The 26,253-nt window shown below is 54.4% G+C and overlaps 3 protein-coding genes across 4 annotated transcripts; 2 read left to right on the top strand and 1 right to left on the bottom strand.

Annotated features, from left to right (window-relative positions):
- Window positions 1-432: 432 nt before the first annotated feature.
- CD93 (CD93 molecule) lies at window positions 433-2,244 on the top strand. The gene has a single exon (XM_062489526.1). The coding sequence runs from the start codon at window positions 514-516 to the stop codon at window positions 2,242-2,244; it is 1,731 nt and encodes a 576-aa protein (XP_062345510.1). The 5' UTR covers window positions 433-513.
- A 5,311-nt stretch (window positions 2,245-7,555) lies between these two features.
- THBD (thrombomodulin) lies at window positions 7,556-9,175 on the top strand (the record flags this gene model as incomplete). Its single annotated transcript, XM_062489525.1, has 1 exon — window positions 7,556-9,175. A coding segment is annotated over one exon (1,620 nt), but the record flags the coding sequence as incomplete, so codon positions are not given.
- Window positions 9,176-11,622: 2,447 nt separating this feature from the next.
- On the bottom strand, window positions 11,623-12,867 carry SSTR4 (somatostatin receptor 4). 2 transcript variants are annotated; one of them, XM_062489524.1, is made up of 2 exons: window positions 12,833-12,852; window positions 11,623-12,802 (listed from the first exon to the last, which is right to left on the bottom strand). In XM_062489524.1, the coding sequence occupies exons 1-2, from the start codon at window positions 12,850-12,852 to the stop codon at window positions 11,623-11,625; spliced, it is 1,200 nt and encodes a 399-aa protein (XP_062345508.1). The 2 variants fall into 2 exon arrangements, with proteins under 2 accessions (XP_062345508.1, XP_062345507.1); XM_062489523.1 differs by having other exon boundaries at window positions 11,623-12,867.
- Window positions 12,868-26,253: the final 13,386 nt, after the last annotated feature.

Below are 26,253 nucleotides of genomic sequence, written 5' to 3'. Positions count from 1 at the left end.
ATCTATTTAAAGAAAGGGAAAAGTGCGTTGGAATCTTCGCGCGTGCGCCGCAGTGCCTGCTCCAAATATTCCCTCTTTTTTAGAGGCAGATATCCACGGATCCCACGGCTCCCTTAGCCGGGATGTTTTCCTTCCCCTTTTTAGCAACACGTGCCCTGAAAAGAACTCCCGGCCCCTATTAGGACTTGAAAAACTCAGCTGCTGCCGGAGGGAATCAATCAAAATAATAATAATAATAAAAAAAAAAAAAAAGCAGGAACACCACCAAAAAAAGGAAAAACAAAAGCAGGAACGCGGCATGTTTCTCCCGAAACTTTGGGATGCGAGAGAGGAGCCGGCGGGAAAGGGAAGCCAGGGGAGCCCAGCGAGGCTCCACGCTACAGGAAGCCGCGGCCTCCGGTGATAAATAGGAAAGCCGGGAGCACAGGATGTGTTTCGGGAGAGCTCGGCGGGACAACGGGATGTGAGCGCCGGCCGTGACTCCGCCGGTCATTTGTCCATTTGTCCGGCGGGATGGCCGCGCTCCGGCCTCTCCTGCTGCTGTTGCTGCTGCTGCCGGCCTGGCGCTGCGGAGGGGAGGACGTGGAGGTGCTGTGCGCCGACAGCGCCTGCTACACCCTGCACCGCAATGAGAGCACCTGGAAAAACGCCCAGGAGCGCTGCCGGGATAACGGGGGCAACCTGGCGCCGGTGCGCAGCGCCGCCGAGTCCGCACGGCTGCGGGAGCTGCTGGCCACGGCCCGCTGGGCTGGCCCGGCTTGGCTCGGGCTTGCCCTGCCGCGGGGTCAGTGCGTGCAGCCGCAGGAGCCGCTGCGAGGCTTCTCCTGGGTGGCCGGAGGCGAGCCGGGCAACTTCTCGGAGTGGGCATCCGAGCCGGCGGACACCTGCGTGAGCGCCCGCTGTGCCAGCCTGCGGCCGCCCGGCCCGCACGGCCCCGGCGGCTGGAGCGACCGAGCCTGCAGGAACCCGCTCCCGGCTTTCCTCTGCAAGTTCAGCTTCCAGGGAATGTGCGGGCTCCTGCCGCTGGCCGGCCGAGGCTCGGTCACCTACAGCACCCCGTTCGGGGTGCGCACCTCCCGCCTGGCCGCCGCTCCCTTCGGCACGCTGGCCGAGGTGCAGTGCGAGGGCGGCGGCCGCTCGCCCTTCGCCGTCTGCAAGGGGCCGCTGGCCGGGGGTGGCTTCGCGTGGCACCCGCCGGGTCCCCTGTGCCCGGTCGCCTGCGGCCACCTCAACGGCGGCTGCCAGCAGCGCTGCCTGGACGGGCCGGGCGAGTCCCCGCGCTGCGCTTGCCACCCCGGCTACGTGCTGGCCGCCGACATGGCCTCCTGCGTTCCCGAGGATTCCTGCCATCCCAATCCCTGCCAGGGCTCCTGCCGGCCGCTGCCCGGCGGCTTCGAGTGCGGCTGCGAGCCCGGGTACGCCCTGGCAGCCGACGGCCGCGGCTGCTCGGATGTGGATGAGTGCGAGTCGGGGCCGTGCCAGCACCAGTGCCGCAACATTCCCGGCGGCTTCCAGTGCCACTGCCGGCCCGGCTACCGCCCCGCGGGGCCCGCTGGCCGCCACTGCCACGACGTGGACGAGTGTGCCCAGCCCCACGCGTGCCCGCAGCTCTGTATCAACATTCCCGGCTCTTTCCGCTGCGCCTGCCGACCCGGCTTCCAGCGGCAGCCGGGAGGAGATTCCTGCCTGGATGTGGATGAATGCCTGAGGGATCTGTGTCCCGGCGCCTGCCGCAACTTCCCCGGCGGCTACGAGTGCCTGTGCCCGCCTGGCTCCATCCGGGACGGGGACGGGCACGGCTGCAGCCCCGGGGAGACGATCCCAAACAGTATTCCACAGAGCTCCAGCATCATCCCACAGATTTCCAGCATCCCACAGAGCTCCGGCATCACCCCACAGAGCTCCAGCAGCATCCCACAGAGCTCCAGCAGCATCCCACAGAGCTCCAGCAGCATCCCAGGCACCGCGCCCATCCCATGGACCACGAGCATCCCGCGGACTCCGGGAATGCCCACCGGGGGATTGGGAGCCGGCTCGGACGAGCACAGCGCGGACGGCCCGCGGCTGCTGCTCTATTACATCGTGGGCAGCCTGGTGGCCATCCTGCTCCTGCTGGCGTTCGCCCTGGCGCTCGTGGCTTGCAGGAAAAGGGCGGCCAAGAGGGAGAAGCCGCCGGCCAAAAACGCGGCCGATAATTATTGCTGGGTGCCCGAGCAGCCCGAGAGCCGCGGGGAACGAAGGTAGGAGGGGGTTAAAAATCCCCATAAAAGGGTGAAGGGGGAATGCTGTGTGCCCCAAGTGAGCTCCTCTGGCTGTTCCCGTGGGATTTGTAGCCCTGCTGCTCCAGGGGTTAACCGGGGGGATGGGGGGGGGGGGGGGGGGAGGATGGGGGGAGATTGGGAATGGGATGGAATTTGTCTCCTCAGCTCCGCTCCAAAAGGCGAATTTGGAATGATTGGATCGTGTTCCTAAATGGAAACTGCTCACTTGGAATTCTCCTGCATCCCCTCATGCACTTCTCCCCCTGCTCGTGGCTGCATTCCAGCCTTGGATTTGCCTTGGAAAAGGCTTTGAAGTCGGGATGGAAAAGGGTTTGACACGGGGATGTGCCTCAGCAGAGCTCGAACAGGCCCCTGCAGGCAGGCCAGGGTGGGGTTTAAGAGTTATTTTTGGGGTTTTGTTAAAAGTCTGTCTCCTGAAACCTGGGAAAACTGCTCAGCACGGAGCCAAGGAATGGCATAAAGGTAGGAAAAGCTGTGTTTGGAATAACCACCTCCTCATTTCCAGAGTATCCTGCCTAAATCCTCTTCTAAACAGAGAAAACAATGTGCTCCTTCCCATCAGCCACATGGGAGGCTGGGCTTTTCCGGTTGGATCTTTTTTTTTTTGGGAAGGATCCTTCCCGGCTCCAGGCTGAGTGTGTTTTTCCCTCTTTCCATCTGTAAGGAACATGTTGGAATTGGAATATTTGCTGATTATTCTGTGTAAAACTCATAACTCCCCCAAAACCCTCGGGGCCAAGTTGCTCCCTAGGTACTTCCCAAAATCCCTTGAGTCTCTTTCAGCCTTTCCAGTGGGAATTCTCCCCCAAATCTTGAGGGGCACATCCAGCAGCACCTCCTCTCTGGTTTATCCATGCTCTGAAGGTCTGGAAAAGATCAGGCACAGGATTTGAAGGCTCCTGAAATTTCTGTTTGGAATTGTTTTGTCCCTGGGGCTGAATTGCTCCGGGAATGGGGATGGAACACAAAGGAGTCTGCGGTGGGCAGGAGCTGCATCCTGTCATTCCATGTGCTGAGGAAAACCCTTTCCTGCTTTTTTTCTTGTCTTGGGGCTCCATTGTGAGCTGCAAACAGGAAAATGGAGCTGATAGTAATGTTCTCCATGTGCTGCCTGGGTTGGGGGAAAGGGGGGGAACGCAGCAGAGGGATTCTTGGAAATGCTGCCGAAAATTCCCAAATTCCAAGCCAGCAGAGCATTGGGAATAGCTGGATCAATGAAGGAAATTAATTACCCCATGCAATTATGCTGGCTTGGGATCTGTGGGACGTGACAGCCTTGGGGTTTTCTATGGGATATAAAAAATGAAAAGGAAGTGTGAGGGTGGGAATCAGGGCTGGGAAAAACCTGAGGAGTGTTGTTTATTCCCGAAAAATCATCATCCTGATTTCCATTACAACCTCAGTGTATTCCAGTGGGGAATGATGGTGGATCTAGGGGAAGACAGGAATTTGTGCCAAGGTTTATGTCGGATTCTCCCTAATGGAATATTTCCTGCTGCAGCATCCTCCCTCCTGGTACAATTCCACCTGCATCCAACCTCATGTCTCTCGTTTTTCCCACCACATCTTGATCTGTGCCCTCCTTAATCCAGGGACTGGTGAATCCCAGTTTGGAGCAGGATAATTTGGTGCCCTGTCTTCCCCAGGAGATGGGATGTTCATCCTGCTCCTTGGAGTTTTCTGTCATAGATGAGTGTTTTGTTTTCCCAGAATTAAACTCTTAAGTTTGCAGGATAAAGTTATCCCAACACCTCTCTCCAGATGAGATTCCAAGAAAACCTGAACAAAAATGTGTTTGCAGTGGGTTTTAATAAATATATTCCTAAAAAATCCATTGTCTGGTGTTCCTAATCCTTGTTTTCCCCATGGCGGGTGGGTGGTGATCCCAAATCCTTTCCTGGGCCTTATCCCAGGATTTCCTCAGCCTTTCCCAGGATTTGTGGTCCTGGTCAGGGGCCATTCCCTTCATGCCTGCTGAGGGTGTGGGGTGGGAGCATTGCGATGGGCTGTGTTGGATCCCAAGACCACAAGGAAGGTCCTAAAGCCATAAAAAAGGTCCCTAACCCATAAAAAAATTGTAAACCCATAAAAAAAGATCCCAAAGTCAGAAACAAAGCCCTAAATCCGTGAACAGTGTCCCAAACACATGAGTGAGGCCCTAAAGCCAGGAGGAAGGCCCCAAGTCCGTGAGCAAGATCCTAATGCCATGACCAAGTTCCCAAAACCACGAGGAAAGGACCTCAACCCACAGGCAAGGTCCTAAGATCATGACAAAGTTCCTAAAACAGTGAGCTAGGCCCCAATCCCATGACCATGTTCTCAATCCCACAACCAAGGTCCCGATTCCATGGCCATGGTCCTAATCCCATAATCAAGGTTCCAATCCCACAACAAGGTCTCAATCCCACAACTAAAGCCCCAGTCCCACAGCCAAGGTTCCAATCCCTTGACCAAGGCACTAATCCCATATCCTGATTCCATGGCCAAGGCCCCAGTCCCATAAGCAAGGTCCTAATTCTGTGGCCAAAGTCCCAGTCCTGTTACCAAGGTTCCGATCCCATGGCTGTGGTCCTAATTTCACGACCAAGGTTCCAATCCCATGAGCAAGGCCCCAATCCCATGACCAAGATCCCAAATCCGTGAGTAACCCCTTTGATTTCAGCACCACTCTGGGCAAGGGCCTTTTTGGGATCAAATAATAGGATCAACCCCTTTTAGATGCAATTATCCCATGATATTTTGTATTATTCTACATTCCATTGCTTTCCATTCCCTCATGGACAACTGCCAGCATTCCAATGGAGCAACCTCATCCCAAAAACCCTGTGAAGAAGCCAAAAAATTCCCCCCTGTTGACACAAACTCCCAGATCCAGGGGTCAGACCGAGCAGAGTGACAGGGTCAGCTGGGATGAGTCAGAGCCAAAGGGAAAGGCAGGGAAAACATGATGAATGGGATTGAGGAAGAGGAAAAGCAGCCTGTCAGCAGGAAGGGCAGTGCTGGCACCCTGACTCAGCCCACAGGGCAGTGGGATAAAAGGGAATTATGAAACCGTGATGAATCCCGTTCCTCCCACTCCATCCCCATTATCTTCTGGGGACAAACGTCAGTGGGGCAAGGCCAGCGGAGTGGGATCATTGTTTGGGGAGGCTCTGTTTTTTTCCCGGAGAAAAACCCTGACAAGGAATTTTTTATCTGGGTTTGCAGTTACTGAAAACAAAACAAAACAAAAACAAAAAAAACAAACAAAAAACCCCAACAACAACAACAAAAAAACCCAGCAGGAGCAGATTTTTTTTTTTTTCCTTCTTCACCACACTCCATTTTCCTTCTTTTCCTGCAGTTTGCTGGGATGTTTCCCCCTTTTCTTGGTGTTTTTCTCCAGAAAACAGAAGCAGAAGTAAAAGGAGAAGTGGAAGAAGAACTGGAAATAAAGAAGTGAAAATTGTGGGAACAACAGGGGTTCCTAAAGCCAGGAAAGGTCAGAGTTATCCATCTCTCCAGGAAATTCCTGGAATGATCCTGCTTGGAGAAACTCTTTGTTCCAAGCTCCCCCATAGACACTCTTTCCTTGAGGTTCATCCCTGCTGCTGGAATTAAATCCCATGGACATTTCCTTTCCATTTTTGTGGCAGATCTGAAATGTCCAATGGGATTAAATAAGAGTAAATTATTTATTATTACTGTTATTATTATTATTATTATTATTGTTGTTGTTGTTGTTGTTGTTGTTGTTGTTGTTGTTGTTGTTGTTGTTGTTGTTATTCCTCCCAACTTCCCTTTTCCCCACAGCCTCAAGGGATTTATGGGAAGCACCCAAGGTTGTGAGAGGACAAAACAATCCCCAAGGGTTTAAAAAAGGACAAAGTTCAATAAATTTCAGTAAAGTTCAGTAAAGTTCAATGAAGTTTAATATAGTTTAATAAAGAAACTTCCTTGCTCTGATCCGAGGAAATTGGGACTTGATGCTCATCCCAGAGGCCAATTGCAGTACCCAAGGCTGTTGGAATTCCATGAAAAAACAGCCTCACATCTCCTTTTTTTGGAATGGAGAATAGTGTGGAGTTGGGATATTTGGGTTGTATTTTTAGGTTGCTCCTGGCTCTGTTTCTGGCAGCACAGAGGGATCCCCCAAGGATAAACTGATGGAATGGGATATTCATTCAGGGATGTCTGTGGGGAACAGGGGAGATGGGGAAAATGGTCATAATAATGCTTAATAATACCAAATAATAGAACTATATTAATTATATATAGCTATAGATGGAAACATGTAATTATATGTTAATTATTTATTAAAGAAGTTTTCTCGAATCAAACCTAAACTGTTTCCCTTCATCCCGTTCATTATTCCCCGGGAGCAGATCCCGGTCCCACCTGGCTCCACCTTCCTGTCAGGGGTTGTGGAGAGGGAAAAGATCTCCCCTGGATCCTCCTTTTTCCTAGGCTGAGCCCCTTTCCCAGCTCCCTCCTGCTGCTCCAGCCCCTTCCCGGCTCCATTCCCATCTCTGGACATGCTCCAAGCTCTCTTCTTTCTCTGCTGGATCCAGAGCTGGATACAGGATTTGAGCTGTGACCTCCGCAGTGCCAGCTGAGTGACATCCCAGTGGGATGATGATGAAGACCCTAGCGGGACAACGAAGATCTCAGAAGGATGATGAAGATCCCAGAGGATGATGATGATGATGATGATGATGATGATGATGATGATGATGATGATGGTCCCAGCCGGATGATGAAGATCCCAGCGGAATGATGATGATGATGATGAAGATGATGAAGATCCAAGCGGCATGATGATGATGAAGATCCTACGGGGATGATGAAGATCCCGGAGGGGTGATGAAGATCCCGAAGGGATGATGAAGATCCCGGAGGGGTGATGGAGATCCCAGCGTGGTAACAATCCCCACCGGCGCTGCTCTCACCCCGAGCCTCCCTCCCGGGAAATCCCGCCGCTGTTTCCCCCTTTTCCCAAGGCTCACCCCGTGTTCCCCCGACCTCCGCCGGACCCCCGCTCTGCCGGGCGGGCCCCGCCGGGGCGGAGCCGCCGAGAGGATGCAGGAGGGGACCCGGGGCGGCGGGGCGGGGACAGGGGCAGCGCCCGGCCGGGATTCACCGCCGCCGTCACTCCCGGCCCCGCGGGCGCTTCCTTCCCCCGCCGGGGCCGCTATAAAGGGGGCGGCCGGGAGGAGCGGCCCCAGCTCAGCTCCGGGCGCCGCCGGCCGCCCCCTCCGCGGGCCATGCGGCCGCCGCTGCCGCCGCCGCTGCCGCCGCCGCTGCCGCTGCTGCTGCCGCTGCTGCTCGGGACGGCGGCGCTGGCCCAGCCTCGGGAGCTGTCCCCCGCGGGCGCGCAGTGCCTGGAGCACGAGTGTTTCGCCGTGTTCTGGGCGTCCCGGCCCTTCTCCGGCGCCAGCGAGGGCTGCGAGCGGGGCGGGGGGCACCTCATGACCGTGCGCTCCACCGTGGCCGAGGAGGCGATCTCGCTGCTGCTGCAGAACCGCGAGGGGCGGCTCTGGCTCGGGCTGTCGCTGTCGCCCTCCTTGTCGTGCACCGAGCCCAGCCGGCGGCTCCGCGGCTTCCGCTGGGTCACCGGCGACCGCAGCACCGATTACACCAACTGGGCGCCGTCGGGGCAGCGCTGCGGCGAGCGCTGCGTGACCGTGTCCCGGGACCTGCGCTGGGAGGAGCGGCGCTGCGAGGAGGCGGCCGACGGCTTTTTGTGCCAGTACAGCTACGGCGGCAGCTGTCCCCGCCTGGTCGCCCCGCAGGGCGTCCCCGTCACCTACGCCACCCCGTTCGGCGCCCGCGGAACCGAGTTCCTGGCGCTGCCCCCGCGCAGCGCCGCCTTCATCCCCGAGCTGGGGCTGGAGCTGCGCTGCGAGGATGGGGAGGGAGCGGGGCCGCGCTGGGGCCGCGACGCTCCGGGAGCGTGGCCGTGCCATCTGGGCGGCGGCGGCTGCTCGGGGACGTGCGCGGAGGAGGGCGGGCGGCCGCGCTGCTCCTGCCCCGAGAACACCGTGCTGGGCCCGGACGGGCGCTGGTGCCGCTCGCCCTGCGAGGGGGCACAGTGCCAGCATCACTGCGTGCCGGCCGAGGGCTCCTTCGTGTGCATGTGCGCCGTCGGGTACCAGCTGGCGGCCGATGGCGTCAGCTGCGAGGACATCGACGACTGCGCCAGCGAGCCCTGCCCGTGCGAGCAGAAATGCGTGAACACCAAGGGCGGCTTCGAGTGCCAGTGTCACAGCGGCTACACCATGGTGGACGGGCACTGCCAGCGCCTGCCGCCCTGCTGGGACGCGCCGTGCCAGCAGCTCTGCGAGGAGCTGCCCCAGGGCTACCGCTGCGCTTGCCACCCGGGCTACGCCCCGCACCCGCAGAATGCCACCCTCTGCCTCCTGTACTGCAACGCCACCGAGTGCCCGGCCGTGTGCGGCGCCGGCGGGTCCTGCGAGTGTCCCGATGGCTTCCTGCTGGACGGCGACGATCTGTGCGTGGACATAGATGAGTGCGAGAGCGGGCACTGCCCGTTCAATTGCACCAACACGCCCGGCGGCTACCAGTGCCACTGTCCCCAGGGTTACCAGCTCCGCGACGCCGACTGCTTGCCCATCCAGGGCGGGGATGGCGAGGAAGAGCTCTCGGGGGGTTTCGAGCCCTTGCCGCCCACGCCGGTGCCCAGCCGGCTCCCGCCGAAAGCGGAGCGGCTGCACCCCGGGGTGCTGGTGGGCATCGCCGGGGGTGCCCTGCTGAGCCTCCTGGCCCTGCTGGCTCTGGGATTCCACCTGGCCAGGAAGCGCTGCCGCTCCCACGGCTCCATGGATTACAAGTACAGCGGCCCCCGCGAGAAGGAGCTGGGGCTTCAGCCCGTGCCCTCCGCACAGAAGCCCTAGGGACAGCAGGACAGGACGGACACTGCGAGGCTCAACTGGGGGGCATTTAATCCCATCCTCCCCCCCCCGCACCCCGCCCTCCTCCCGCTGTCCCCCGGCTGGAATTTTTGTATGATAATTCGGGAAGAGCTGTGATCACCCCGCTCCCAGAAAAAACTCGCTGCTGCTTCCCAGCCGGCTCTTGGAACGCTGGCGCTGGAGAGCGGGGACGGCTCAACACCCAGAGGCTGCTCCGCTCCTGCTCCCTTCCCGCTGCCTTAGAGTTCAGCTTCTCCTTTTCCCGAGCCGTCGGCCGGGAAAACCGCGAGGAAAAGCCAGGAGGGACGGCTCCGTGTGGAAGTGACTCGAAATCCGTGGGATGAGAGCACGGCGTGACCAAGGCGGGGACTTTGGAAGGACACCTCGACCCAAATCCCTCTCCCCTGGGCTGGATGGTGTTCCAGAGCTGGGAGGCTCCTGCTTTTATTTTGGGATGGGGTTTGTTTGTCTTACGCTGCGGGAAAGGAGGAGCAAAGATGTTGTGGGAAGCACTTGTCACCTTAAGACACTGGTGACAGCAGGGACCCGGCTCGGTGTCACCAAGGTGGGACTAGAATTCCTGGTTCCCATTCCCTTTTTTTTTTTTTTTTTTTTTTTTTACGGGATGCGGAGGTTAAACAGGGACACGAAGGCTGCCGGGGTGGGTTTTGTGGGAATGGTTTGCGTTGCTGCAGTGTCTCATCCAGTTACTTCCATGACTTCCCACTGTTGTTGCCTTAAATTGTTGGATTTGGGATATTTTTACGACCCCTCCTGCCCGCATGGGCTTTTCCCTGTTCCCTCGGGCAGGCTGACTCTGTCCCAAGGCAAAACATTCCCACGGGGCGGGATCCAGCGCGCCGCTCATTCCCAGCCACGGAGTGGGGGGGAGTCCTGGAGAAGGATCCAGTCTTCCAGCTCCATCCTTCCCTGGGTAGCCAAAGGGTGTCCTGCTCCGGCTGCCAGTGGAGTGGGAACATTGGCCAGCAGCTTTATTCCTGTGAAAGACTATCCCGGAGCAGTGGAAGTCTTGGAAGCCTGGGATCAGAGCCGAGGGGTTCTGTCCCCCTATGTTCCCCCTTCCCACCCCATAAACTTCCCAGCATGCCGCATCCCCCCTGGAGTGCTAAACCTCTGCTGCAAATTCCCAGGAAAATCAAAATGGAGGCATTGTAGGAATTATGGTTTTCCTAAAAGGTTATTATCCTGAAGGCCAGGTAACTGGAGGGTCGTGTCCATGGATCCTTTGGGATAGATTGAAGTGAAACCACATGGAGCGAGGGCTGTAAATCTGTGGATGTGCCAGGTTTATTTTAGGACACTTTGGCTGCAGTGGGAAGGAGGGAGCTGATGTGATTATCCATAATTATCCCGTGCTTATCCAGAAAGAGATGCCAAAATATAAAGGTGTCATTTGAGAAAGTATCCAAGGAAAAGGAGGGGAAAGAAAGGATAAGGTTTGAGAGTGGACATTATCCAGCTCAAACCCCAGCTCCTTCCTGGGTGGATCCGAGTTTTTGCCACCACACCCCCGAGTTCTCCTCCTCCCCCCTTATCTCAAATTCCCACTTCGGAGTTTTATCACAAATTCCTTCCTTAAGGAGTCCTGAATTCCTGGCGCTCCCTGTTTTATTCACCCCCACCCCGGGCCCGTTTGTAAATCCTTATTTATTTATTGGAATTTTATCCTGTGTGATCGAATTGTCTCGTGGAGATCCTGTGTGGACACCAATAAAGCTTTGCCAGTCTGGCTTAGAGGAACTGCTCTGGGAATGTTCTTTCTCCCCTTCCCAAAAATTCCTCCAGTAATCCAGGAAAACCCTGGAGCATTCAGGGCAGCACCGGCATGAAAACATTCCTGGCTGGTTACTTCCCCAGTGGGATTAAAATGGGAGGAACACATTTAAACCCCAAATAAAATGGAAGTGGCTCGTTCCATGGGACCTCCATGCTGCTGTTCCCCACCTCGGGGTTCCAAGCTCACCAAAATTTGGTTCTCCTGGGTTTTTTGTTTTTTTTTTTTTTTTTGGTGGAAATTTGGTACTGGGTGCGCTAAAATGCTGGGAATTTTTAGGGGAGGGAGGTGTGTATGATGGGATCTCGTTGTGCTGTGGATGCAGCAGAGCTGATGGGCTTTGGGATTTTTCCCTGTGTGTCCCTGTCTCTTGGGAAGAAACAGGAATTTATTAGTTATTAATCAAGAGGGCCACCCCGTGCTTCTTGGCACTTTGGGATCCTCCCCATCCCCAGTGAAGGCTCCTGGGTGCCGGAATCCTGGCAATAACCACTCAGTCCATGGAATTCTCTCCATCCCAGGCCAGTCTTATGGCTTTTTATTTCGGAGAGCGGCGCGGCCGGCGATACTGGGCCCCAGTGTGGCAGGCCCTCTCCATCCGGCATCCCCTTTCCTTGTGGATTTTGGTGGTCCCCTAGAAGGGGGTGGTTTTAGGGAGGAGGGCCCCGGGCGCGCAGCAGGGCTGGGGTCGCAGGGGGTCCTGCTGGCAGGGCAGCGGGGGACACACGCAGCCTTTGGCGTCCCCGCGGGGCGCGGCACAGTAATCCAGGGGCTCCTCCTCGTCCTCGCTGTCCCCTCCGTGGCCGTCAGCGGCGCGGCAGCAGCACAGGCCAGCGTCGCGGCAGCGGCGCAGCACGCCGTGGAAGGAGTTGCGGAAATTCTCGGAGAGCAATCCATAGAGGATGGGGTTGGCGCAGCTGTTGGAGTAGCTGAGCAGCAGCGAGGCGTTGTGCGCGCTGGCATCCAGGCGGCCGGGCAGCAGCAGCTCCAGCAGCTGCACCACGTAGAAGGGCAGCCAGCACACCACGAACATGGCCACCACGGTGACCACCAGGCGCGTCAGCTTGCCCTCGGAGCGCCGCCGCTGCTGCCAGCCCACGCCCTGCGCCACCGCGCGCATCTTGCCGGCCAGCAGCAGGTAGCACAGAGCCATGGCCACCACGGGCAGCACGAAGCCCAGCGCGCTGCTGTACACCACGAAGGCGGCCGCCCACGCCGGGCTGGGCCACAGCAGGTCGCAGGCCACCGCTCGGCCGTCGCGGGTCACCGCCGTGCCGGCGAACACCGGGATGGGCGAAGCCACAAGCAGGGCCAGCAGCCACACGGCGCCGTTGACCATCTTGGCGACGCGCGGGCGGCGGTAGGAGGCGGCGCGCAGCGGGTGCACCACGGCGATGTAGCGGTCCAGGCTGAGCACGGTGAGGCAGAAGACGCTGCTGAACATGTTGAGGCCGTCCACGCCCAGCACGGTCCGGCACAGAGTGCGGCCGAAGGGCCAGCGCTGCAGCGCTGCCGCCGTGGCCACGAAGGGCACGCTGAGCATGAAGAGCTCATCGGCGATGGCCAGGTTGAGCAGGTAGATGTTGGTGGCCGTCTTCATCTTGGCGTAGCGCAGGATGACGAAGATGACCAGCGCGTTGCCCAGCAGCCCCAGCAGGCACACCAGGCCGTAGATGCACTGCAGCACCACCATGCCCGCGATCTCCGCCGCGCTCCTGCCGCGCTCTGGGGCCCGCCCGGCCTCTCCTGCCGCTGCTGCCGCCTCCGTGCTGCTGCTGTTGGGGGGCAGCTCGGAGCTGGCCCAACTGGAGATGCTCCAGAGGGGAATTCCTGCTGCCAGGAGCTGCTCGGCGTCCGTGCTCATGGCGGGAGGTGATCCATGGACGGGAGAGCACCGGCAGTGGGGTCAACCTGCGGGCAGGGCACAGGGGTGAGGGCTGCGGGACGCAGAAATCCCAGTGCCCGCGTTCCCCTGGGATTTGGAACCTGCACCCACGGTCCCTCAACTCCCTCCATCAACTCCCTCCCTGCCTGGACACCTCCACGTCATTCCTCAGGCCTAAGCATCCCTGTTTTTTGGGATTTCAAAGGCTGTGGGGTGGGGTGGAAATTAACCCTGCACGGGACTCCCCAAACCATGTGGGATGGCCTAGGAATCCCAACCTGGCCTGGGAATCAATCCCAAACTGGCCCAGTAATTAATCCCAAAATGGCCCAGCAATCAATCCCAACCCGGCCCAGGAATCAATCCCAACCTGGCCCAGGTATCAATCCCAACCCGGCCCAGGTATCAATGCCAACCTGGCCTGGGTATTAATCCCAACCCGGCTCAAGAATTAGTCCCAACCCGGCCCAGGAATTAATCCAAATCCAGACCGGGAATCAATCCCAACATGGCCTGGCAACCAACCCCAACTCGGCCTGGGAATTAATCGCAGCACAGCCTAGGAATGAATCCCAACCCAGCCTGGGAATCAATGCCATCCACCTTAAGGAGCCCCCGCAAATCTCCAGGATTTCATTCACCCTGAGAAGGAGAAAGCCAGCTGGGAATATTTTACCTCTTGGTATTCCAGGGATTGAAGGAGCCTCACGCCTTCCTGCCGGGGGGAAGCAGCCGCTGCGGGAAGATGTTCGGGTGGGATCCAATGCAAAGTCCTGCTTGACCTGGATCAGATGACCGGGAAGATCCGGACCTTTTAAAGCGGAAGACAGAGAGGGGATGGACACGCGGGATCTTCCCCCTCTCCCACATCCCTACGCCGCAGGCATCGGCTTTCCTTGAAAAGGAACCGCGGCGCAACTTTCTGTTCCAGGATTTCGGCTGGAAAACAGCGCAGTGCCCTCCGCCCTCCTCCCGCCGATCTGCGCTGTCCTGCGGCTCCCGGCCGGAGCATTCCCGCTCCAGCGGCTCCTTCCCGGCGCTGCGGAGGGCGGGATCCGCAGCCCGATCCCTCCCCCTCCTCCTCCCCTCCCCCCTCACCCCGCATCCCGAATCCCGCATCCCGAATCCCGCACCCCGCCCTCGCATCCCCCGCGGCTGCGGGGGGAGGCAGGAGATGGAGAAGGAATGGCTGCCTTGGCAACGCATCCCTCATCCAGCATTCCTGCCGCGCATTCCCGCCTTCCCTGCGCTCCTTCCCAGCGCTGCAGGGCCCCCTGGTCCTTCCGTCCCTGCGGCACCGCATCCCGGCATTCCAGGTTTGGAGAGGTGAGGACCAGCCCGGCCTGGCTCCACATCCAAACCCACCGAGAATTCCTCCCCCGTTCGGAGTCTCTGCTGGAACTGGGGGTACACGGAGTAAAAATGGGAGGAAATTCCATCTTTTCGGTTTTTTTATTTTTAATTGTTTAATCTTTTGCTGGGTTTGGGCGCTTTTATTTTGGATGAGAGGGATCCAGGGAATCTTATCCCTGGCAGCAGCTCAGCCCAGGTCATGGAATCACAGAATCATGGAATCGTGGAATCATGGAATCAAAGAGTAATAGAGTCATGGAATAAAGTTGGAACACTGAAGTTGGAAAAGCCCTCTATAATCATGGAATCCAGCGTTAATCCAGCACTGATCCAGGTGCCACATCCACTCCTGGAATAAGGAGTCCACCACTGCCATGGGAGAGAAATTTGCCCGACATCCAGCCTAAACCTCCCTCTTAGCCCGTCTTTTATTCCCAAACCTCCCTCTTAGCCCGTCTTTTATTCCCTGTGAGCAGAGCCCAATTCCCACCTAATTCCTGTCACCGAGTTGTGGGAATGAGATTCCTCAGATCCTCCCTTTTTTCCCAACATTCCCTTCTCCCTCAGCTGCTCCTCATCCGATTTATCCCAACCCTGGTCAGGAAATGATGGAGCAAACTTGCCTCAGTCATCCCTAAATCACCTCATTGGGAATTTCTGGGAATTTGGAGCTGGCTGAATGAGCCCATTTAGGGCCTGACTGCCGGGATGGGAATAGGGGTAAACATCCATCCAATACTCCTGGGAATGGGCTTGGAAATCCTGGGAAAACAGGTGGATTTTGTCCTCGCTGCTTAAATCTATGACCGTGGTGAATGGTGCAGCTGGCACTGATCCTGCTGGGAATCCCAGGGATCCAGGGAATGCTGGCACCCCATCTCCAACCCAAATTCCATGGAGTGTTCCAGTTGGATAAAGGACAATGGGATCCTGGCTGCGTTGACACAGAAATTCCCGGGTGCCAGCCCAGGAGCTCCAGGCGTTCCTGTTGCAGCAGGAGACCGGAAAACATGGAATTAAACAATGGAAGCAGATTCCATGGGCCCCCTCCACCCCCGGAGCAACAGGAAACCTTCAGAGGCTCCTCTAGTGTAAAGGAGGAAACTCCGCCAGGGATTTGAGCCATACCATGATCCCAGAATTCCATGGAAAAGTCTGCCCTGGGAGGAGCAGGAATAACCTTTGCTTCAGGGGGGCAATTCCAGGTTGGAGCTTCGCTGTGGGATAAGGATGCTCTGATTATGAAGCTTCAGCTTTCTTCCCATTCCAGGAGCGTCCATAAAATCCTAGGATATCCCCAGTAGGAAGGGACTCGCAAAGAGCCCAACTCCTAAAAATCCCGGGATTCTCCTCAAGCACACCCTCAGGAGCTACCCCAGATCCCAACCTCGGAGCCTGCTCTGATCCTGAAGGAAAAGTGGGATTTGCTTGCTGAGTCCCAAGGGATCTGTGGATGTTAGGATCAGCAATTCTGGGATTTTAAGATCCGGGGTTTGCAGGGTGCCTCTAAGTCAAGGAACTCCAAGGAAACCATCCTGGGATTTAGTGGGAAGTGGTTTTCCCGGTGTCCAAGGGAATTGTTCAGCTCTCATTATCCAGGAATTCAGTTAATTTTCTTCTTTATTCCCGCTCCCTCATCGGGGCTGGATCCCAAAGCCATGCCAAGGACTTGGAAAAAGTGAGAATAGTGGGAAGGAGCCTGTGGATGCTGGGAATTAATGAACCCCTAAATGGGGTGGGACTTTCCTGGAGGAATTCCCATCTAAAGCGTCCTGCTCCCCTTTTCCAGGTAAATCCCCTATGGAATCCCTTTCCACCCCTTGGATCTTCCCCGAGCCCCCAACAATTCAGAATCCACGAATTCCACACAATCTCAGAATATGCGGAAAGGATCCTAAAGGACACGGTGTTCCAGCCTCACTTCCATGGGTTGCTCCCAAATTTCCCCGCTTTCTCCTCCTCCCCGTCTCCTTTCCGATTTTCCCGAGGAAAAGCCCTAAATGTGGAGATTTGCTGCCCTCTCCTGGGAGCCGCCAAATCCTGGGATTTGGGATGCTTGGAAATGTTCGATCCTTACGCTTTGGAATTTTTAAATGCTGATTAAAATTCCCAAAGCTTTCCGAGGAAAGACAAGAACTGTGGGAATGGGATCCTTCCAAAATTCCAGAAAAGCCAATTCTGAATACTTTTACCCCTCCTTAACCCCCAGTTTTTGGGGAATTACTGGGAACAAGTTCTTGGCCAAAATTTGACCTCGTCTTCAAGGAAAAAACTTGAAACTTCCCAAGTTTTCCCCTTCTTAACTCAGAGCTTTCTGCTCCCTCCTGGGGGGGGGGGAGTGGAATCAGGTTTTTTTTTTTTGCAAGTAAAGGAATTCCCAAAAAATCCTGTGTGTCTTATGAATATATTGGAGAAATATTCTGGAAGAATCCTGGGATGAATGCTAAGGTGACAAAAAAACAAACAAACAAACAAACAAAACAAAACAAAACAAAAAAAAAACCCCAACAAATATCCACTTTGGGTATTTATAAAGTTAATATCACCCCAAAATTCGGGGAGCCTGGAATTCTGGTGGTGTTTGGATGCTGGATGTCACCTTCACGGATCCACAGATGCTGCTCAGGCTGTTTTCCTGCTGTTTTCTCTGTGGAAAACCTGGAAAACGTGCGAAAATCTCCATTTCCCTTTCCCGGCGGGAAGTGGAGCCGGAGGTCAGGGCCTCATTCCTGATGCCAGGTGGGAGCTGGGATGTGTTTATCCAGTCTGGGATCCACACTGCAGTTCCTTATTCCCGGCCTGGCGCTTTTCCCGGGAGCTCCTGGGCTCTGGCAGCCGCTGCCACATTCCAGGCCCTGCTCAATGCTCCTGTGTCTGCGTCTCCAGAAAATTCCCACTGGGATGGGGATCTGGATGCAGGGATAGGGGATAGCCATGGTGTCCCAAAGCTTGAGGATCCCAGGATTGTGGAGTGGGATAAGGAGTGGATCCAGCCCCGCTTTGGGATGGGGCAGTGGCAAAGGAGGGCAGGGAAGCTCTGGTGACTCTTCCCATTCCATGAGTTATTCTTGTCCCTGTCTCAAGGATTCTCAGCTCCCAAGGAATTCGGGGATGATGAGGCAATCCCCTCTGGCTCTTTCCCATAAATCTGCTGGAAAAATTCCCCCCAGCTTTGGAGGGATGAGAAATCCTGGTTAATATTGAAACAGCACCTGGAATTTGCCTGAATCCTGCTGGATTCAACAGCAACAGATGATCTTGGAAACCCCAAAGGGGCCCTGGGAAGCAAATTTCATGGGAATTTGGGCTGGGAATAAGGTGTAGTCCTCCTTGCTGAGAGCTCTGTATCCCAAAACTGATGGAAAGGGAAGGAACTGGGAATACAGAGTAGAGGGAAGGCAACGACAGCTCCCTATGAAATCCCTGAATATTCCCAAATTTCTCCGTCTGTGGTTGTGGTGAATTTTTGGGACAGAGGGATGCATTATCCACCCTAAATCCAGGCTGACATCACCTCCCCACTCCTTCATTCCATAATAATTTTGGAGCGCTGGATCCAGAGGCTTTGCTGATTCCTATGGGCTCCTGGAGGTTTTCCCGGCCAGAGGCACCAGGAATTTTTATGGAAAGCTGGCTGGGGATGAACGGAGTCCAGAAATAGAAGAAGCTGGAGCAGTTCCAGAGGGAGGAAATCAGGGAGTCGGGAAGCTTCCTGTGCTCCCAGAGTTGGGATGGGGACACTGGGATGGGCTGGAACACCTGGAAATCTTGGATACGCCCTCATTGGGAAGCTGCTCCTTCTTTTAGTTCAGGCAGTGATTTTTTTTTCCTGCTTAAATCCATGGATTTTCCCCTTTCCCAAACATTCCCGCAGCCTGGATCACTCTGGAGAGGAGGAGAGGCTTTTCCCAGGAATACCAGCTCCTCAAACCCATCTACAAACAGCTGGAAAATCTGGGAAAACATGGAAAATCGATTCCTTTCCCTGGAAGCAACTCCTAATTGTCTCCTTCCATGATTTACTCGCTTCTCCAGGAGTGATTTTTCCCTTAAACCCAGCTTTTCCCGCTCGGCTCTGCCCCTGCACCATCAGGGTGAGAAAGAATTCCTTGGTACAAACCTGGGGCAGGATTCCTAAGGGAATGTCCCGGCATTCCCAATCCCTTCCCAGAATCTCTGTGACCTCAGGAAGCGACTCCTGTTGGATTGCCCATGGAATTCAGCTCCAGGAAAGTTTTCCTCCTGTATCCCTGTGCTCATCCTCTGCCAGATGCTCGGGAAGGGTTGCAATTCCCAAGCTTTTGATTCCCCAGGATGTAGTTCCTACAAAAGCCCCAAACCTGATCTCAGTGGGAAGAGGGAATGTGAAGGATGGATCCCATCCCTGTGGAATCCTCTGTGAGCTGCTTGATCCCACAGAAAAACCAGGAAAAGGTGGATTTGCTGCTGTTTTCAGGGATTGGAGCAGCAGGTGGGACAAGGAGAGGGATAAACCGAAAAGGGAAGTTGGGAATATCCTGGAAGAAGCCAGAATTCTCTAAAAAAACAGTGAATCCATATTTTCATGGCAGGGGTTATTCCCTGTTCCCCAAGCAGTGGGAAGGGTTGGATTCTAGGGATTGGATGATTCCAGCTCTGCCAAGGGGCCTGACTTTTCCAGATATGAATTCCACGTTCAGATCCTTGTATCCCAGGGCTGGGAATGTGCTGGGAATTGCTGCTACAGATTCTTGAAACAATGCAGGATCTGATGGGGAGATTTGGGAATGCTTCCCTAAAAAGATATTTTAAAAACCTGGAATTTCAGTGAGGTTTGAATTCACCCAAGGGAAGGAATAAAGGAAGGGTAAATGAAAGAGAAAGGAAGGAAAAAGGAAGGAAATTCTCTTTCCCTCTTCTTTCCTTTTATCCATGGGATGAATACATAAAAAGCTGGGAGCAGGGAATGGGAAGGATGATGCAAGGAGCAGGATTTGGGATTATGAGAGCCATGATATTGCAGGAAAATGACCCAGCACAGCAGGAATTACAATAATGTCATTCCTGTTTGCTCCAGCTCCCACTTAATCCACCAGGAACTCTGACATTTCCCAAAGAATTCTGCACCTCCGGAAGTCTGGAAAAATGCTGCACCTTGCCCAAAGCCAAGTGATATTGGATCCTGCAGGAATAAATGGAAAGCAGGATGGGATCCGTGGATGGATGGGAGCTGGATGTGATCCCACATCCCTGGTTGGATTGGGATAATGGATATATGGGATCCCGTGGGGTAGTTTGAGGTTATTCTAGTGCCAGCACTGATCCCAACCCAGCTTTTCCAGGGATTTGGGCATTTTTGGGGTGTTGGAGGTGTTGGAATTAAAACTGGCAAGAGCCAGAGGCTTTCCTCTGGAATTCCAGGGCTTGTTGTGCTCCTTTTCCTCAGGGAATGTGGGGAAGGAGATCCAGGATCTGAGCCTCACCTGTGCTGCCCCTTTTCCTAAGGGAATGTGAGCTGGGAAAGGGATCCATGGGGTGCTGCCCCTTTCCCTCATGGAATATGAGCTAGAAAAGGGAATCCAGGTCCAGATCCAAGGCAGAGCTCAGGCAGGATCCGTGGAGGAGCTCATTTACCAGGATAATTGTATGCTTTGCCCTTAAGCGTATTGATTCGGAAAAGTTAATCAGGACCATTTGGAAGCGCTTCCATGAAAAACCATAAAATCCCATTAAAGTGATTAAAACTGAATCCATCTTAAATAACCCCCTGCTCCTTAAAAATGTTGAAACAGGGAATTGTGTTCAAATAAAATTATTTCAGTCAAACACGGCCTCCGGCAGCTCCCGCCTGCTGAGGTGTCTGCGGAATTCTGGGATAATGGGAATGCTGGGAGGAGAATGAATCTCTTTTTCTGGGATAAATGCTCAGGAGGCAAAAATGAGGGGCAATGGAGGTGTGGCCATGTCTAAAGTTGGGACACAACACAACTTTCTCTTTCCCATGGATTTTAGGGAAACATTCCTCATGGAAAAGGTTGGAAAACCCTGGCCAGCTGCCCAGCCATCCCAGGTTCTGGAAGGATTTAAAACTTGGGAATGTGGTTTAGTGGTGGGGGAATGGTTGGATGTTTCCAGCCTCAGCTGTGCTGGGATTCCGTGATTTCCCTTAAAAAACGATGCTTCACATCCGTTTGTACCCGAAACATCAGATTCTGTGGGGGGGGGCGGAATATTTCTGGATATTTTAAATTGAAACCTGGGGAGCTCCTGGAAAATGATCCTTTATGGAAGGGTCCGGCTTGAAATTGAGTTTGGGCTCTGCTTATCTATGGCTTGGAATCCCAAAGGATTTGGGATGGATGGAATGCTGGTTTTCCAACATTCCCATGTGGAAGCGCCGCAGGAGGAGACTGGAACAGGGTGGGAATCCCTTGGGATGTGCCTTGAGATTTGCCTTGTCCCGGGAGCTGCAGGGCAGAGCTCCCTGATGATGTCGGCACCTGGAATGACACAATTCCTTCTGGGAGGAGGGAGGGGATGGGGCTGATCCCGGCAGTATTCCCATGCCTGCCACTTCATGGGATAAAGCGAGCTCCAGGACTGGCTCTTCCCAAAATACCCCCACATGATCTTGGAACAAGGCAGCTCTGGGAGTTTCAATTTCTTGTTTTCAACAAAATTTCCATTTTGTTGAAATTCCAACCCAGAGAATGCAGCAGTGGGAGCTGATTCTGAGGGATTGGGAAGACGTTATCTGCCCGGAACTCGGGATTATCCCTGATTTCATCATCCAGCTGGAGCCCACTGGGAGATAACTGGAATTGCTCCCAGCTTGCTTCCAAATGAGTTGATTTTCCCTTTGGAGGTTCCATGTCTCCCTCTGGATAAATCCCGAGTGGGAGCCAGACTTTTGGCCTTTCCAGGGATCAATACCCACATCCCTAGGGAATGGTGGGAATAATCAGAATGATGGGAATAATGGGAATGATGCCACTGGCTCCCATCCCAAGCTCCATCAGGGATCAGTCCTGAGGGATTCTGAGCATCCCTGGCCTGAGGTTTAATTCCCCTTTCCCAAAGTTTTCCATATAGGACACAGCCAGATATAAAATTCCACAGGGATGTTTTGGAGCTTGGCATGGGAAGCACATCCCACGCTCCGCACCCTTGGCATGGACATTGCCAAAAATTCCCTTTTTGGGTCACCAAAGGTTTTCCATAGGTGAATCCTTCAGGTATATGGTGGAATACCCTATTCAGGTATAGGGTGGAATTCTGCGGTGTCCAGGAGTGGGACTCGAGGATCCCTGTGGGTCGGAATTGCCTGGGAGACCCTGCAGATGAGGGCACAGGGAAGTGGGAGTGGATTGCAGGGATTGAATCCTTCAGGATGGATCCAGCAGCAGCGGGATGAGCTGGGGATGCCTTTCCCCATTCCCGCTGCTCCAGCAGATATTTCCCCCTGAATTTTGTCCCATTCCCGGCGAGCAGGGATGGATGAGCATCCTGAATTCCCAACCCTGACCTCCCTGGAGCTGCCAGGCTGCTTTATCTCCTCCTCAGCCTCCAGATGCTCCTTGCAGCATTCCCAACAAAGGAGGTGCCAGCGGCGGCTGTTTGTCAGCACCTTGTTCCTGACTGCGGGAATAAATCCTGGATCCCTCCTTCCCTCCCTTCCCAAGGCCGGCGGCCGGGTGCCAGCCGAGCTCCCCGCGCTGCTCCCGATCCAGCGGCGGGAGCAGCGGGAAGCCGGGATAATGGGGAGCCCATTAGCATCTCCATGGAGCAGCGGGATGCAGGGATGCTTCCTGAATCCACATCCTGGCTTCCCTGCGCTCCCAGGTGCTGTTTGCCTACCGAGGTGCCGGCCTCGCGAGCAGCTGCGCATCCAAGGGCCAGGAAATATCCCGCTCCTCATCCTCTTCCCGCTCCGGGGGCTCTGCATCACAAGGCCCGCGGATTTCCTTGGAGAGCGGCGCTGTGTTTGCCGGGATCCCCGGGAGCTGATGAGGTGTTAATGGGAGCAGGGATTGGGGTTGGCGCTCAGGGGGTCACGGTTGCATCCCGATTTCCCAGCCAGCTGGGAAAAGCAGTAGGGAAACCCCCCGGCCCAAGCCTGAAAGAGCAGGGAGTGGAGTGGAAGTTCGGCATACAGGGATGCCGCAGGGGGAAGGGATGGTGCCTGTGGATTGGGAATGTTATCCTGTTAGGGGGTCTTTTGTGATGGAAGTGTAGGGGGAAAAGGGGCGGGAGTGAAAGTTGTGTGTTCCAGTGAAAGTTGGGATGTTCACTGGGGAAATTGTGATGTTCGCTGTGGGATTTGGGATGCTCCCTGTGGGATTTGGGATGCTCCCTGTGGAAATTGGGGCATTCACTGGAGAAGTTGGGCCGCTCACAGTGGGATCTAGGATGTTCACGGGGGAAATTGGGATACTCACAGTGGGAATTGGGATGTTCACTGTGGAAATTTGGATGTTCACTGGGAATTGGGATACTCACTGTGGGATTTAGGATGTTCACTGTGGGAATTGGGATGTTCACTGGGGAAGCTGGGATGCTCACTATGGTAAATTGGAATGTTCACCGTGGAAATCAGGATGTTCACTGTGGAAATTGGAATGTTCACTGTGGGAACTGGGAGGTTCACTGCGGGAATTGGGATGCTCGCTGTGGAAATTGGAACATTCATTGTGGAAAGTGGAATATTCGCTGTGGAAATTGGAATATTCGCTGTGGGAATCAGAATGTTCAATGTGGAAATTGGAATGTTCACTGTGAGAACTGGGAGGTTCATTGTGGAAATTGGGATGTTCGCTGGGGAAATTGGGATGATCTTTGTGGGATTTGGGATGTTCACTGTGGAAATCAGGATGCTCACTGTGGAAATCGGGATGCTCTGGCGCCCACCCCATGAAAGTTGGGATGTGCCTGCACCCTCCCAGTGAAAGCTGGGACAAACCCCACAATCTAAACCAGAATCCCGATGGTCCATCAGGTAAATCCCGGTGGATGAGGACACTCCCGGCACATCCCCAGCTGCTATCTCTGGAGATAAAGAGCAGCCCCGTCATTCCCGAGTGGAGCCGGGCTTGATGAGCTGTGTAGTGCTCCTGGGTCCTCTCCAGAGTGGATTTCATTCCCGGTGGAAAGCTCTGTCTCCTCGGCAGAGATTGAATCAGCTGGAAAATGGGGCTGGGAAGGTCGGAGATGGAGACAGGGAGGCTGCTCCTGCAGATAAGCAGAGCCCTCGCTACTTCCTGGTGGGATGAGGGCTGGGTGGGACTGGAATAATTTAATAGCCCCAGGGAATGGCTTCTCCTCGATGTCAAAGAGAAGGAAAACCAGGTGCTCCTGTTGTGGTCCAGCTAAGCCCCTTGGGTTGGTACCAGCAGGGCTCCTGGAATTTTGGAATATCTCCTTTCTGTGATCATTTAGGATTTTTGGCATGGAGTGAGAGGACAAGGAGGAAAAGCTGAAGAAGGGCAGATTCAGGTTGGATATGAGGAGAAAACCCTTCCCTGGGAGGGTGATGAGGCCCTGGAACAGTTTTCCCAGAGAATCTGTGGCTGTCCTATCCCTGGAAATGTCCAAGGCCAGGCTGGAACCACCTGGGATAGTGGAAAGTGTCCCTGCCCATGGCAGGATGGGATGGCATGAACTTTAAGCACCCTTCCAACCCAAACCATTCTGGAGTTCCATGATAAAAATAAAATCTTGTGGATATCCCAGGGTGTTCTGCCCCGTGGCTTTTCTTCCATAGGATTGGAATTGCCCGTGGAAACTCACAGAAGGAATAAATCCACGTGTGTGCCACGTGCCACCATTCCCTGCCACCACTCCCAAAATCCCTCTGCGCACACCTGGACCGGGGGGGGGGGGCTCTATCTCTGCTCCCGAAAAAGCTGGAAATAGCAGCAGCTCTGTTGATTCACAACCACAGCCCCGACTTCCCTGCCCCGGATCCGAGGTGTTTTGTTTTTTGGTTTTTTTTTTGTTTTTTTTTAACAACCCTCCCTTTTTCCCGGTGAGCCGAGGGCACACGGAGCGGCCAGGGCTCCCCTGGATATTCCCGGGGGGCCACGCCAGCTCCTCTTTTCCCCCTTGGAAAAACAACCCCCCCGGTGGTGGAAGCATAAAAAGCCTTTTGTGCGGATCCCTGGGGAGAGGCAGCGGGATCGCACCCTGGGAAGGGAAGGGCTGGGAGCCCCAGCCATCCCACAGGGTGATGCCTCCCCGTGCCAGACCCGGCAGGAATGTTTGCTGTCACCGCAGCCTGCGGCAGGGAAATATTTTCCAAGGAAAAAAAAAAAAAAAAAAGCCTCCCAGTGTATTCCACGCCACCAGCTTCCAGCGGGATCTGTAGCCGTCTTGTTCTGCCGCCGCCGGGACACTGAGCCGGAGGAAGAGAGGAGGCAAAGGTGGGAGAGCTTTAAAAAGCTCTGGTTAAGGTTGTTCCACCCTCTGGAAAAGGGATTGGGGAAGCTGCAAAACAGCCGGAGCTGCAAAACACCCGGAGGCTGCTTTTGGGGGGAGAGGGAGGTTTTCCTTCGGCCTCTAAATCTCAGCATCGCATCCCAGGAGAAGCATTTGGGGATGCTAAGGGGATAACCTGTCTTTTCCCAAGTTGAGAATGTAGGTCAGAGCCCACTCTCCTTCCCCAAATCCGGCGAGGATGCTGCTGCTGCTTCTGCTGCAGGTTGGGCTGGAGTCTGTCCCTGCAGCTCTTTACTCTGGCACCAAAACAAAACGCACTCAGAAAGCTGTGAAAAATAAGCCCAGCTCGGGAATGCAGCTGATTGGAAGTTTTTCCAGCAGAAAGTGCTGTCCGATCCGCGGAAAGCCAGCTTTCCCAGGGCGGGTGTTGATTTGGGCACTGTTTCCTCTGAGGGGAAAAAAAAAAAAAAAAAAAAAAAAAAAAAAAGGGAAAAAAAATCGGAGTGAGGGGGGAGAAATGTTTGGAGAGAGCCGGAGCTGCCGCCATCACGGAGCTTTTCCATCCCTCTGCAGAACAGCTCTTCCCTGGAAATGCACTGGATTTAGCATTATAGTGGCTCCAAAAACATTGGATTTAGCAACTCAAAATCACTGGATTTAGCAGGCCAAACCCATTGGATTTAGTAGCCCCAAGAACATTGGATTTAAGAAGCAAAAATCACTGGATTTAGGAGGTCAAAACCATTGGATTCACAACCCCAAAAATGCTGGATTTAAGGGCCCAAAAGCACTGGATTTAACAGGCTAAAAGCATTGGATTTACCAGGCCAAAAGCACAAAATTTAGTAGCCCAAAACCATTTGATTTAGGAGGCCAAAGGCACAGGATTTAGCAGTCCAAAATTGCTGGATTTAGCAGGCCAAAACCACTGGATTCAGTAGCTCCAAAAACATTGGATTTAGGAGGCCAAAAGCACTGGATTTATCTGTCCAAAATCATTGGATTTAGTAGCCAAAAAAAGAGTTGGATTTAAGAGGCCAAAAGCCCAAGATTTAGCAGCCCAAAATCACTGGCTTCAGTTGCCCCAAAAACATTTGATTTAACTCTCCAAGGGCACAGGATTTAGTAGCCAAAATCACTGGATTCAGCAGCCCAAAAAGCACTGGATTTAGTAGCCCAAAACCATGGGAGTTGGGAGGACAAAGGCACTGGATTTTATAGTCAAAAACCATAGGATTTAGTAGCCCCAAAAATGTTGGATTCAATTGGCCAAAGGCACAGGATTTAGTAGCCAAAATTGCTGGATTTAGATGGCCAAAATCACTGGATTTAACACTTCAAGAGCACAGAACTTAGTAGTCAAAATCGATGGATTCAGTAGCCTCAAAAACATCAGATTTACCAGACAAAAATCATTGAAATTAGTAGCTCAAAACCATTGGATTTTGGAGGCCAAAGGCACAGGGTCTAGGATTTAATAGTCCAAAACCACTGGAATTAGTAGTCTCAAAAATGTTGAATTTAGGAGGCCAAAAGCACTGGATTTAGCAGCCCAAAAACACTGGATTTTGTAGTCCAAAAACACTGGATTCAGATGCCCCAAAACCATTGGAT

The sequence above is a fragment of the Cinclus cinclus genome, chromosome 3 (assembly GCF_963662255.1).
Source record: "Cinclus cinclus chromosome 3, bCinCin1.1, whole genome shotgun sequence".
NCBI lineage: Eukaryota > Metazoa > Chordata > Aves > Passeriformes > Cinclidae > Cinclus > Cinclus cinclus.
The sequence above is the reverse complement of the archived record's forward strand: the minus strand, read 5'-3'. Positions and strand labels throughout refer to the sequence as shown.